The sequence below is a fragment of the Buteo buteo genome, chromosome 16 (assembly GCF_964188355.1).
Source record: "Buteo buteo chromosome 16, bButBut1.hap1.1, whole genome shotgun sequence".
Classification (NCBI taxonomy): domain Eukaryota; kingdom Metazoa; phylum Chordata; class Aves; order Accipitriformes; family Accipitridae; genus Buteo; species Buteo buteo.
Window position 1 is genome coordinate 5,537,008 of NC_134186.1, and position 13,513 is coordinate 5,550,520.

The 13,513-nt window shown below is 46.1% G+C and overlaps 1 protein-coding gene across 3 annotated transcripts in view; it reads right to left on the bottom strand.

Moving 5' to 3' along the window:
- Positions 1-8,136, bottom strand: part of LOC142040188 (lethal(3)malignant brain tumor-like protein 3) — a 52,823-nt gene extending 44,687 nt beyond the window's left edge. The window contains exon 1 of one of the 3 annotated variants that reach the window (XM_075047669.1): positions 8,028-8,136. Coding sequence is in view for 1 of the 3 variants with exons in the window: in XM_075047667.1 (XP_074903768.1) it covers positions 4,278-4,344 (67 nt within the window). In the remaining 2 variants the exon portion in view is untranslated. Of the gene's footprint in view, positions 1-4,277; positions 4,392-7,993 lie in introns of those variants that run through there. The other 2 variants (XM_075047668.1, XM_075047667.1) reach the window with 2 other exon arrangements.
- Between the last annotated feature and the right edge of the window lie 5,377 nt (positions 8,137-13,513).

Below are 13,513 nucleotides of genomic sequence, written 5' to 3' on the forward strand. Positions count from 1 at the left end.
CTGTATTTCTCTATACGCCATCAGATCTAATGGGAAGAGAAACATTTCAACAGAAATCCCATTTCATATGCTGCCTGGTTGATTTCCAATGACATGAGGATTTCAGTGTCTTTATATGAGGGTAAATGTGAGAGAAACAACGGTGCAATAAACCCAAAGATTGTAAATCAAGTAACAACACTGAAGTTTGCAGCCCTTCTGGCTAAGCCTCCATGTACCAGGAGGCAACATTCCATTCGAGAAGCAGCTGTCATCAAGAAAACCATCTGATACTGTGCTGTTCTGGGAATAACCGACTTACAAATCACCTTTCTTCACAGAAACAGCAAGGGAAACCTAGCAAAGCTGGTCATTTAATTCAGTGTAATATATACGCACTCAAAGCGAGTTGGCATTCAGAGCTCCATGCATCCCCAGTTTCTTATAAGATTTGGCAGCGGTGTCTAACACCCAACGCATTCGATCTGCCAGTCACTCTTATGATGTTACTGGCGAACTGAACTGCAATTTAAACAGAAACAAACAAACAAAATAATTCATGACTTCTTGCAGGGCACAACTAATCTGGTCTCAGGAACTGCTTTGAACACTTACCACTTCAGACACAAAAATCATTTGCCTGTCCTTTGCTATGGTGATGACTGATGATACTTTACTTACCCATCAAAACCTATTACTCACCTCGGGCAAGTAATATTTTGCAAGGGTGAACTAATACCATTACCAAAAACCCCCAGCCTCACCTCCAGGAACCTCATCAGTCAGGGACTGAAATGAACTTTCAGAGCCTGCAATGAAACCATACCAATGTCTCAAGAGAAAGTGTTAGTAGTCACCAGCAAGCATTTAACGGCGTGAAGAAGGCTTAAGTGCTTTCACTATCTATGTCAGTGAAGGAAAAAAAAAAAAAAAAAGAGATAAAATTCAGAATTGAGGAATCCCAAGCTCTACCCATTGCACTTCCTACTAATTTTTGTTTCTCAGGAAAAGAGAGAAAAATTGTAACTACAAAACAAGGCAAATATTGCTCTGAAAGATTAGAGGGGGAAAATGGTCTAGGAAAGGAGAGGGAGGCCTTGGGCTTGCAGCATGGGCTGGAACAGAGGAGAAGTAAACACTTTTTGTCTTAGCTCCGCCGCAGGACCGCTAAGATAAACTGCTTTGGTTTTCAGGAGTTTGCCACGTTCATTTGTACAACACAGCCCTTCCAAGGTTACCTTAAGTACACATTAATGTAGGGATTATGCTTAGGTAGTACTGTGCTGGGAGACAAATAAATAGGCACCATGGCAATGTGACTTAAATCAATTTATAAGATCAGACAGCAATATTGTGAGTTTACTTTAAACCCAGCAGCTGATCCCAGTATTAAGCCCAAACCAGCATTGTAGTTTGTAAGCTGCTATCTCTTGGTTTCTTGACACAGTTGTGTCAAACACACACACGTATTTATTTCAGCTGTTGAAAGAAAAGCACCCACACAGGCTGTGGCTGCTTACTACACGAACGCACTTTCTGCAAAGCACCTGTTTTACACACAAACCCATTCCCCGCGCTGCTGACACACAAGCCAGCTTTCTCCACAGAGCACACTGAAAAGCAAGCGTGCAGCAAGTCGGCGGCAGCACGTCTGACTGTGAAGGCTGAGAGCGGCGCTGCCTCACTTCTAGTCTAACTATCCCCATCTGCGATCATACTCACTTTGTTACCTTTCTCTTTAGATTTATGTGACATTGTGAAGCCAGCAAGGAAGCAGCCTTTCTCCTGTCCTTTCTGCTGCAGGAGCTGAACAAGGCACTCAGTACTATGCTGCTGAGCATTTCAACCTATTCCAAATAGAAGGGGAGGGATACAAAAGAAGGTACAAAACCTACTTCCATGCCCACAGAGTTAACGCTTTCTGTTTGTTTACTGAAAGCGAGGAACAGAAGCACATCTTATCACTTTCATTAAAAGCATTTGGTGCTGAGCTGCTTTTCCCCAGCTCTTCATCTCCTCCTGCTTGTGAAGAACGGTGGCTCTGGGGGAGGCACCCGGCCACTGACAAAGCTCTGTGCAAACCTCGCACTCAGTGGGCTCAGCCAGGAGGCCCAGGGATGTCTCCTCGAGGCCTGAGACCGTGACACTGCTAATCCCAGTCTCTGGGAACCACTTGTAACCACAATAACACTTGCACATGCTAATGAACGTCACCCGGTGCCACAAAGAAATCATATACCATCAAAACCATCACGTTCAGAAGCTCTGCAGTAGCAACCCAAAGCGCTGCCTAGCAAGACACTGGAACTTCTGCCATTTCTAAACCTGATCCAATTTCTACAACAACAGATGCAAGATATAAATACTTTCCATCACTCGTAATCAGAACCATTTTCACTCAAAACTTAATGACCTGTAAGGAAGCCATAAGATTTGTGATTCAAGATAAAGTCAATTTTGTGACAACATAAAAGTTGCAGTGCTGGGGGCAAAAAAAGTGATTCTTCTAATGGCAAACTAAAAGTTCAGTCACACCACTTACATGTTTAACTAAGACATAAAGAATTAATTTTGCAGTAAAACATGTTCTTAAAGTGGAAGTAGTTAATGAAAACAATCAAGAGGAGCACGACATTACCCACAACATTTTGTTGTCCTCCAACATTTCTGACATCTATAACGGCTGCACGTTGGGTGTAGGCTCCCAGATAGACCCTTTAAAGGGATGTCAAATCTCTGCACTAGTTATTTTATTCGCTTCTGTTCCAAAGCCACTTTATTATGCTGTACTTTTCTGAATACTTAAGAATTCAGAATAATATGGAATAATTAAGGTTGGTTATCTAAACTCCAAATGACTGGTGTTAAGGGGACTAAACTCCAGAACTACCAGTACCTACTCCACAAGTTTTTCATGTGTCATACTGACACCAACAGCAATTGTTCCATCTTGAATAATGCATGTCAAGTACTTCAAAAGAAAAAAAGTGCACTGAATTGACGAAGCAAGCTTAAAAAAATACAAGTAAGTGCAGGCTTGTCTTTCAGATCCATTTGATGCTGAAGTCAAGAGGCAGAACCAGCCAGAGTGCTCATATACTATGTACATAGTTGTGCAACAAAAATTGCAAAACAGATTTTTCCTCTAGTATTTGTTTTCTAAATAGCTTGGTAGAGTATGCAGTCAAATCTGGCACAGACGGCCATATAAAAGCATCCAAACTTCTTTCAATTAAGCATCATATACCTTCTTTGTGTTTAATACAATGAGAAATTGCAAAAATACTGCTGTCCCTGTTGCAGAAAAGGTTAGGTCAAAAATGAATCTTCTTAGAAAATCATCTGAGTCTGAAAAGTGAAGTGTTTAGTCAAGGAACTAATTAAACAAAAACCTGGAGAAGTACTTTTTCAGATAATATGAAAAAAAGCACAGCTTGCATGCATACATACATAAGCCATTTTCCATCCCTCCTTTCCCATCAGAAGTTTCAGCAAGTACAGATGGATTGATACCACAGTCATGAAAGGTGAGCGGGGGAAGAAAATGTGCAAATTTTGTACGCAATATTGCTGCTATTGATCCAACAATGCACTGAAGTATATGCTTAGTCCTACTGGATTTCCTAAAGGATTTTGTGCACCCTTTGGAGCTTCACTGAGAGCATCTATGCAAGTGCCCAGAACACCACACTTTCTTTACGTCAACTACATCAACCAACTTTTCACCTTGAAAAGTTATAACCCAAATTTCCAGCTAACTTTTTAAAAAAGAGAAAAAACCTCACCCGCAATCCACACAGAAGTACCATTTTCCAAATGTGATTTATAAACATCTTGTGATTTATAAAACAAGGATAAACAAATGATACCTTGGGCTCTGATATCCCTGTATCAGGTTTAGTACAGTGAGTTACAAACCAGAATTGAGATGCTAATTTTCTTCAACAACCCAGTACCATCCCCAATCTTGCCATGCTTGCCCTCTCAACTGAGTGAGCAAGGCAGCTGTAGACCCTCTCCAGGCATTTCAGAGGCAATTCCTTCTCAACACCCCTTCTGTAGCCAAGGGTGACCCGCTGGAAGTACAGAAATCTGCACCTGGTTTCAATACAAGTGAATGACAATGAAAAGGACTGCTGAGCAGGTAAGGGCCTTGCACTGTTTGAAATAAATTTTTAAAAATACACCTTTATGGGACTGACCTTTTTCCTATGTATTTACTATATTTAAAAAAAAAAACCTTAAGTGATCCAGTCCTATGCTATCTAATCTGAAAAGCTGCCTTATGCCAAACTTACATATATTTTGCCCCCGAAGTGGATGTAGCTCCAGCACCAACAGGGAAACCGGAGCCCAGGCTGCCATGCACAGGCGGGGACAGGACAGAGCTCAGGCTCGTGGGTCCTGTGTCATGCTGCCATTCTTCTCTAGCCATGAAGGCATCCACTGAACACAGCACAGGGAAGAAAGCATCTCCTTAGAGCCACGACAAGGGCATATGAGTTTAGCGTTAACAAGGGAAGTGAAGGCTGAAACTACTGTGACTCACCCTGTAAATTCACTGCAACTATCTTCTCCCTGCTCCAGCGTTCTCACCATTCATGTTCCAGCTTCTGCAGACACCATACAGTAGCATCGTGGAGGAAGCAGTCAAAAAAACCAAACAACAACCCAACAACTACATGCAAACAGAAGAGAAAGGGTCACACAAAGACATGGAGCAGCAGGAATGCAGGAAGAGCTGCCAGGTACTATCTGAAAAGCCATTCTGACACAGGTTAGAAGACACAGCACACCCCTGCAAGCCTTCCAAAACTCCTGTCTCCACCAACCCCACCACAAAGAGACAGACAAGCCACACAACTTTTAACAGTGGTGACTATTTCTGTGCCTGGGATCATCTGATGTGCCAGCAGGACCTCAGCTCTGCACCGCCCTGCCACCAGCCAAACAGCAACACACGAGGAAGCTTTGATCTGCCTCACACTAGTCAAGAACGAACTCTGCTGCTGCTTATGTTCAGGTTTCTTGCTTAAATCAGGTATTTTGTTTGGTTTAAAAGCTACAACATAAATAGGGTTATCAAAACAAATCCTGTGTGGTTCATGACTACAGCTTCTACCTCTGTTTGCTTAGATCTACCATGCTTTTATCCCACCATTTAGCTGGATTCAATCAGAAATTAAAAAAAAAAAAACAGGACGTGAGCCAAAAGATGCTAAACCTAGTAATAAAACATCCATTCCTTGGAGGTAAAGTATTTTGCCAATAAGTTGAACCATCCTCTGGAAAGTAATCTGCCAAATTTAGCAAAGCACATCTGCATGCATACCTCACCTGCGGAGCACAGTTAGTGCTACTAATTAGAAAGGATGGGGTTTGGTCGGATCTCTGTTTGCTTCGATTGCTAATTGATTCCACGTGTCGGAGCTTTCAGCTGCCAGCCTTCATTAGCAAGTAAACATTTGGTCATTTTCCCCCCCAGTCTCTAATTTAATTTTGCAACCCACTGTGCTACCTTCTTCCCTCTCCTCTACCTCAAGACAACACACTGCTGGAGGGCTTGAGAAAAGGCCGAGATAGATTAAAAATTACAAACTATGGGAGAAAGGGAACAGTGTTTGTCTGGGGAAGCAGCACTGACACTGCAACTCAGGAACCACCCTGTTATTCCACAGAAAGACTATAAAGGTCCAGAGCAACTGCTGCTGTGGTTCAGCCTGGTTTTGACCCAGTTTAACTATTTTTTCCTGATACTCAAATTGTGCAATCCTGATAATGGGACTTAGGCCTCCAAAACCCCTTCCTGCGCAGAGGTGAGGCATGGACTGGCACAGGAAGGCTGAACAGGCAACACTCCACGCCTTCATCTGCGTCTCCATCACCACCCTGGGAGAATCTGATCTCATTACCCATCTCCCAGTGTCAGGCTTACAGCCCACCTCTCGAAAAATACCAGCATTCATATGGAAAAGGACAAGGGGGTTATACTGAGGCTTCACCGTCAAATTCATATCGCCTCTACCAATGGAATACATGATCATACCAAGATGTGTTTAGACTAAAAGCTTTGCATGAAGATAGAAGAGAGATAAGGGAGAGCCAGACCTTCTCCTGCAGCTATAACAATGCAATTTTAAGCCAACCATTATAAAGTAAAATTGCAGATGGTGTTTTAAATAAATTCTAAATGCTACTTTTAATAATCAGTCTGAAGACCCAGGCTCCTGCTACTGCCTTAAAATTCCAGTAAATAAAGAATTGGTGGTAAAAAGTGCAGACAAACAGCACGGCTGAGTCAAAGAAAACATGTCCTTGGGCCGTGATAAGTCAGTCGGTCAGGAATCGTCTGCAGAGCACATCTGTTTGTAACCACTCAGCCTACTGCAACTTACTTATTATGGCAATAAAAACCACAAAGGCAAGATAAATTAACTCTGGCCAAGAAAAATGGAACTGGCCCTACACAATCTGCCCAGTAGTTGTACCCGGTTGTAGTCAGCAGCTCAAATTCGGGCTCCATTTCCACCTCTGTACTCACAATGAATTACAATTTATTTCACACGCATTCAGCCTTAATGGGATTATTTGCAATGTAAGGTGCGATCAATTTTAGGCCAAAACTAGAGCAGAGAGGCCAAAAATGTCCTCTGTTTTAATTGCATCTGTAATTACTTTATAAGACTACAATCCAGCAAATTACCCTGGGGACTCTTACTAATTATTATTACATACCTAACACTGCCAAGTAGAAATACTCACTGAGGAAAAGACTGTCCCCACCTTCAAAAAATATATACTCTAAATAGATGCGACAAGGAAAAGCGGGGAAGCAAAACACTGACGCTAACGAGACCACGTCAGACTGTTGTTAATTGCTATGTAGTAAGAAGAGTTTGCAGCACCAAGTACCCATTTTGTCTCCTTTTACTTCTGTTTCATTGTATAATAAGACATGAAGCAGAGAGGTCTTATGTAATTTGGCACAAAAGATCAGAGCTCTTTATCCCTTAATCCCAATTACAGACCAACATGTGCATGTTTTTGTTTCTTTTCTAAACTTATCTGGGTGATATTTGAATAAACTAGAGGAAATGTTTTCATATTAAAAATCTAATCCAATTCTTCGCGGCACCAAGTATCAGTAAAACTGTCCTAATCCCTTTCGTCTTAACACCAAACATCATTAAGATCATCCTATACTGATCTTTACCCAGAGCACTGATCAATACTTTTAAAGTATTATATTTATCCCTCTATTTATCTGGCACTGACATTCCCTCTGTTCACGAAATCTTGGTATCATTAGTTCTAGTCTTTGAATTTGCTGTCAGAAAGTTTGAAGATGTTTTCCTCCCTCACATAAAAATCTGTTTTCAAACGTAAGTCCTTCTGGGCTTGGGCAAGTGTCCAAGATCTCTTTCTATTACACGGTATTTACATACTTTTTAGTATTTTTGAGTTTTCACACTCCCAAGAAGTTTCTGCCAGAGCTGGGACCAGGGCTGGATAATTCCGATTTTCTCAACCACCTCTTGTGGACTCATTAGAAACGGGCAAAAAACCCACCCCAGACACCGTAAATACGTTCTAATTTTGCTCCGTAGCCTGTGAACAACTTAAACTCGGCTTCTGAAAGCGTCCTTCGCTGAGCTTTATAGTGGACTTTCCCCTCTCTAGTGGTTTAAAACACACTTTCCCCCCCCAGCTGGGAGCTTTAAGCCGAGGGAAACCCGGAGAGGTTTCCTCAGCACCCAGCGGGGAGGAGACCCCCAAAGAGGGGCCCGTCCTCGCCGGGGGTCGAGCTGTGACGGGACGCGAGGCTGCCCCTCACCCCAGAGGCGCCATTTCCCCTCACAGACCCCGGGGCCGAGACGAGACGGGCCGGGCCGCTTCGCCGTGGAGGAGCCACGGCGAAGCGGCCCGGCCCGTCTCGGCCCCGCCGCCCCCCGCCACAAGATGGCGGCCGGCGGCTTCCCGCGCTCCCGCCGTCCCCCCCGCCGCCCCCACTCACCCCAGCCCGGCCGCCCGGTGCCTCTCTCGCGTACCGGGTCTTTTTCTCTTTAACTCCGGCAACAATTAGTGCCCCGGCGGTCCCGCGGGGGCGGGAGGGAGCGCATGCGCGGCGGTCCCGCTCCGCGCCGGTCCCGGCCCCGGCCCCGGCCCCGGCTGAGGCGGTGCTGGGGGCAGGGCGGGACGGGGAACTGGGATGGGGACGGGGACGGGGACTTGGACGGGGAGGCACTGGGACAGGGCTGGCACTGGGACGGGGAGGTACTGGGACAGAGCTGGCACTGGGATGGGGATGAACTGGGACGGGGCTGGCACTTGGACAGGGCTAGCAGTGGGACAGACTGGCACTGGGATGGGTAGGCACTGGGATGGGGCTGGCACCGGGACACGCAGGCACTGGGATGGGGTTGAACTGGGACAGGGCTGGCACTGGGACGGGCTGGTACTGGGACAGGCGGGCACTGGGATGGTGCTGGCACTGGGACAGGACCACTGGCAGGCATGGGTCCCTGGGGCACAGCCCCAGGGATGGTGCTGCTCGCCCTGAGCCAGCCGGGGGATGAAGCCCGGGCAAGTCCGTGGGGCATTAAGGCACATTCCCGTGCAAAATGGAGATTTGGGAAATGGAGATGTAATTCGCTATTACTGCCGACATCCAGTGGATCGTGACCACGCCGGACCGTGCCATTGCACTGCCTCCCTTGCTGATGATTAATATAAAATATTTCCCCCTGTTCTCTGCGTTTGTTAAACTTGTTTTTCTTCTCATCTGAGAATGTTATTTTCCTTTGTATTTGAATTTTGAAACAATAAAAGACGTGGTGGTAGGATTTTTTAATGACACTTTGGGTTTTTTTTTTTGCCATGGTAAGCGAGGAAGGAGCATGAGCGGGCCCCAAGCTGTGACAACTTAAATGGAATGGGATTTCAGGAAAATAATAAATGAGATTTGAAATGGCTCATTTGAAATACACATCATAATATTCTTCATCCCTCGAGTGAGGCACATAAAATACCCATCTTTAAAATTAGTCAGAAAACAAAGACATTTCTCGCCTCATCTGTGTCAGCAAGTTCCAGCTAAACCCCTAATTCTGCAGATGCTCCTGGCCGGTGTTGAAGTACACACTGGGTCCACGTTTACAGGGGTGTTGAGGAGCCCAAAGAGTTTATAAATAACTGATCGAGGTTTATTTAGACTCATATTTTGGTTTTAATTGTAGTAAGGTAAGTTTTGTTGAGAGATCCCTATTTCAGGGCTTCTTGCCCTTTTATCTCACTGCTTTGTCCAATCATTTTGGCAGAGCCTGCCCTGTGCCTGCCACATGAATTTCTGCTTTTGCTCCTCAGAGTTCACCTACAAGTTGCATTTGCCCCATGAGAAGGGTACCCCAACCCTAAATCACATTTTGGGGCTGTTTTTCAGTGCATCTGGGTAGATAAGTCCAGCCTAAAGCTGGCTTCTCACTTGTATTTAATTATTCAAACAGAACTATTGCTTGGAAACATTGCAGAACTATTGCAGACATTCCATTCATTCTTCTTCTCCGGCCATGCAATATTATTATTATTGTTATTAAGTATTACCATTATTGCACTGGCTTCACAACTGCTGCCAGTTAAGTCCCTGCAGCTTCATGAGCCTGTTGTGCAGCACCATGATTGCAGCAGCTCCGGGCTGGGAAAGGCTAAGTGCCAGCACCAGTGAGCCACATGAGCCAAAGGTTTTGATGCAAAAACCTACACTTTTATGCAAAATTAGTGGGGGAGACTCATTCAGTGACATTCAAACACCCATGAGACAGAAATGAACATTAAATTATACAGCATGTGCCCATCACTGCCCATAGCAGTGCTGATGGCAGAGGTGTGCCAGGCACGGTGACCCACGACGCTGCAGAGACCTGGTGCAATCGCTGCCCTGCCGTGGGGGGCACTGACGATGCATCAGCCTAATTATTGGCAGTAAGATGCCCCAGAATATCCATACCCTGGAAATTCCTGCTCCAACGCCCCAGGCCACACATCTGATGCAAAAAGGTACCTGGGCTGAAAATCATGGTATGCACCGGGGAGGATGAGCATGCTCATGGGGTGGTTGCCCTTCGCTAGGCAGCAAAGTCTTTCCCTACACCAGGTAGTAAAGCATCTCAGCGCTTCTGCAAAGGGTCAGTGGGGAAGTGATGATGCCCATCACCCTGAGAGCAGGCAAATCCGAGCGAATATTTCCATCCTACAGGTAGGGAAACTGAGGTGCACTCTGTGCAGGCAGTGGGCTAAGGCTTCACATCGTCCCTGCCCCTCTGAGGCACCCAGGATTATGGAGCAAAAGGAGAAGGTGCCACTGAAATGTCTGCGTTCCTATTTTTTCCTGCTTTCCAGACATGCCTCAAATAGTTTCCCTTTTCTCTTGGACAAAACATTGAGCAAGGGTGGAATCAGGAAAGAAAAAAAGAGAGCAAGAGACTCCTGAAGTGCTCCCTTCCAGCGCCGTCCTGCCGAATGCCACCTCCCAAAGCTGCTGAATTCAGATAATTTAGCATAATGCACCCACAGTGCTTGGGAAAGCAGCGCTCTCACCTGGATTACAGCAGGCCATTTTCTCCTGTGGAGGCCAGCTTTGCAAGAACCGTGGCATTCCCCGAGCTGGGGGTGGGCAGGGAAGGCTTTTGATTTTCGGTGCTGCTGTTTTGCCTTTTTAAAATGCTGATGGTTGGGGATTTGGGGACAATGAGTGCATGTGCCACCCCCTGCGCTTGAGACCTCACGGTGCTCGAGGGCTTTGCAGCCCAAAGCAGCTCTCTCGGGGCAGGGAAGAGGCAAATGTGCTGGTTGGTTGGTGATGGAGGGGTGGTGGGTGCAACTCTGCGCTCTTGGGAGGAGACCTGGAGCATCCTGGGCATTGGAGCATCTCAGCCATCCGCAGCCTGCGGGGATATTTTAGGGGGGGGTCTCAGTCCTGGAAAAGAAGTAGAGATGCTGGGATCACAGCCAAGGTGGGGACTTGGGGACCAGGAGAGGTTTGAGGACTCCCAGGCCAGCCCACAGAGCCCGCCAGCACCCGCAGGCAGAGAGGCTGAAGGCAATGAATGGCCATCATCATCTCAGCCTCCAGCTGGGGACACTGGGCTGTGATGGGGGCCATGGCTGTTTCCCTGGAGGAGCCCGTTCCCACGCAGTCCCTGGCCAGACCAGGGCACAGGGGACAAGGAGGCTGCAGGGAACCCACGGGGACTTGGTGGCAGCTGGAGTTGCTCACCCCGCAGAGGCAGGAGGTGGAGGAAATAATGCCTTTTATTTTCTTAATACAAATTTCTATACCTTCTGTAAACAGCAGCAGCAACCCTTTTTATGTGCTAAATCCTGCTTCAAAGCTGACGTCGCTAAAGGCTACCTTCACTGCCTGCCTTTGTGGCACGGGAAGAAAGCCCCAGCTGAGACGCATGGAGGGAGCGGGGCCAGGGCAGTGGAGCTTGCTTAGCTCAGTGCATTTTGGGACAGCTATCACCACCCAGCCACATCCACCCCATGGGAGCATCACCAGGTCCCCCCAGAGCAGGACACATGGGGACACAGCCCCAAACAAGCCGCTTGCTGGTCCTGCTGCCAGCACTGGGACCTGGGGTATTCGATGCCCAAGGAAGAGCCAGAGCCCAGAGCTGGGGCGAGGGTTTAATTTTTCACCTTCCTGGTGGTTACAGCTGATGAAATCTCTTCAGGAAGATGCTCTCCCCCCATTGCTCCTACCACATCCTTTCTGAGCGGGTGCCCAGCACATGCAGTAGCTGCATCATGTGTGTGTGGTGGCACAGCCGGGTTCCTGGCTTGCTTTGTAACTTCATGTGAGCAGCCAGAGATGTGGCAACCTGAAGCCAGCCGAAAAAGGGACTCACCAGGCTGAGAAAGCAGCTTGCCCTGGGGATGAGGGTAATGCTGCTGCTGGGGTCGCTCCATCACTGCAGCCCCCACTTAGATCTGGGCACATTTAGGGGTAAACCAAAGCACAGGAGGGTGCAGACCCAAACTGTAGCAAGTATTTAAGCACAGGCTTTGTGTCAAATGTGAGAAGAGTCCCAGGTGTTCACTGGGGTTACTTGCGTTCAAGACCAATCCAGCCGGATCACAGCCTCGGAGCAAGGTTTGTTGAGGTAGCAGGAGCCTGAAGTGCAGTTTAGCAGCTCTGGGCTTTGCAGAAGACCCTGTCTCTGGTAAGTGACCAAATTCTTACTGAAATCCAGAAATTAAAATTCTTACTGAATTTCTAGTGCTTCCAAATAGATGCTGTAGGTGCATCTTTAAATACTTAAGTGATTTTGTGAAGAGCTGCCCCCATAAGGGTAAGCCAAAGGCTCCTCCTGATACAGAAGTAGAGACTTGGGCAAACACTGATCTCAGACTGCCCAATTCTCAAAGATTGTCTTTTAATTAAAACTTTTTTTTCTACCCCTCAACAATTTGCTTGCAACAATCAATCACCTGCTTTGAAAATGGCAGGAACAAAAGCAGGGAACTCCCACTTAATTATATCAAAACTCCACCCTAATGCCCTGTGCACACACAGAAACTTCCCCGTAGGGCAGGTGCCGGCCCCGTACCTTCAGCATCGCCCGAGGCACTTACGCACAGAACCTCGAAGGATTTTCTTCTTTCCCATTGCAGGGAACGTCCCTTACTGCACACAATGAAAATTTATACCTCAGCCAAAAGTTTTCCATGTACCTCCATCTCCAAGGGCCTGTCTTCAGGTATTTAAGGAAGAAATGTTTCTCCCAGAGGGCTCACTAAAACCACACTCACTTCATTAGGAGCAGCCTTGGCAGCCAGACAGCAAAAGCCAGAGTCACTTTTTAAACTCTTGGCCTAGACTTTATCATTTGCAGATTTTCTTAAAGGTATTCTTGAGCTAATTATCCCCTATTAGCAAACATCTTGCCTAGCCTGGTTTGTTTCTGTACTAAGATTAAGCAGCAAAAGGGATTAGAAATGTTATTATGAGAGCCTAAGATGTTAAAGCACTAAATGTATATAGCTGAAAAAGGCTTTTCCTTCTAAAGAAATTAAATATCACTTCCGCAGAGCTTTCTCGTGCTGCTGTAGTAATATGACATTTGATAAAGTCTGAGCCACTCGTCAAGCCCTGACCCTTCTCAAACTCTACGGAACTATTTTGTGTTGAAAGCAACTCTTATGATCTATTGCCCTTTCATCTTTTTAATAGGGCAGTACAAGTTTCAAATGATCAAATTATACGGAATTACTTGCACCTATGAAGTTAACATCTAGCTGCGAGAACTGCTGTTATAAGTATTGTTAGCAGTTTGAAATTTGCTAAAGAAAAGTTTTTGATAAAGCCATAACTAACCCTTTTTTTCCAGACCAAGTAAGCACTCACAAAGTAGGTTTTGCCCTTTAGTTTTTGGAACATTGCTGGCAGGCAGAGTGGGGTGCTGGGGACGTCAGTTCTTCATTCAAAGCCACCTGTGCAACAGAAGAGCTTGCGGAAAGTTCAGTTTGAGCAATT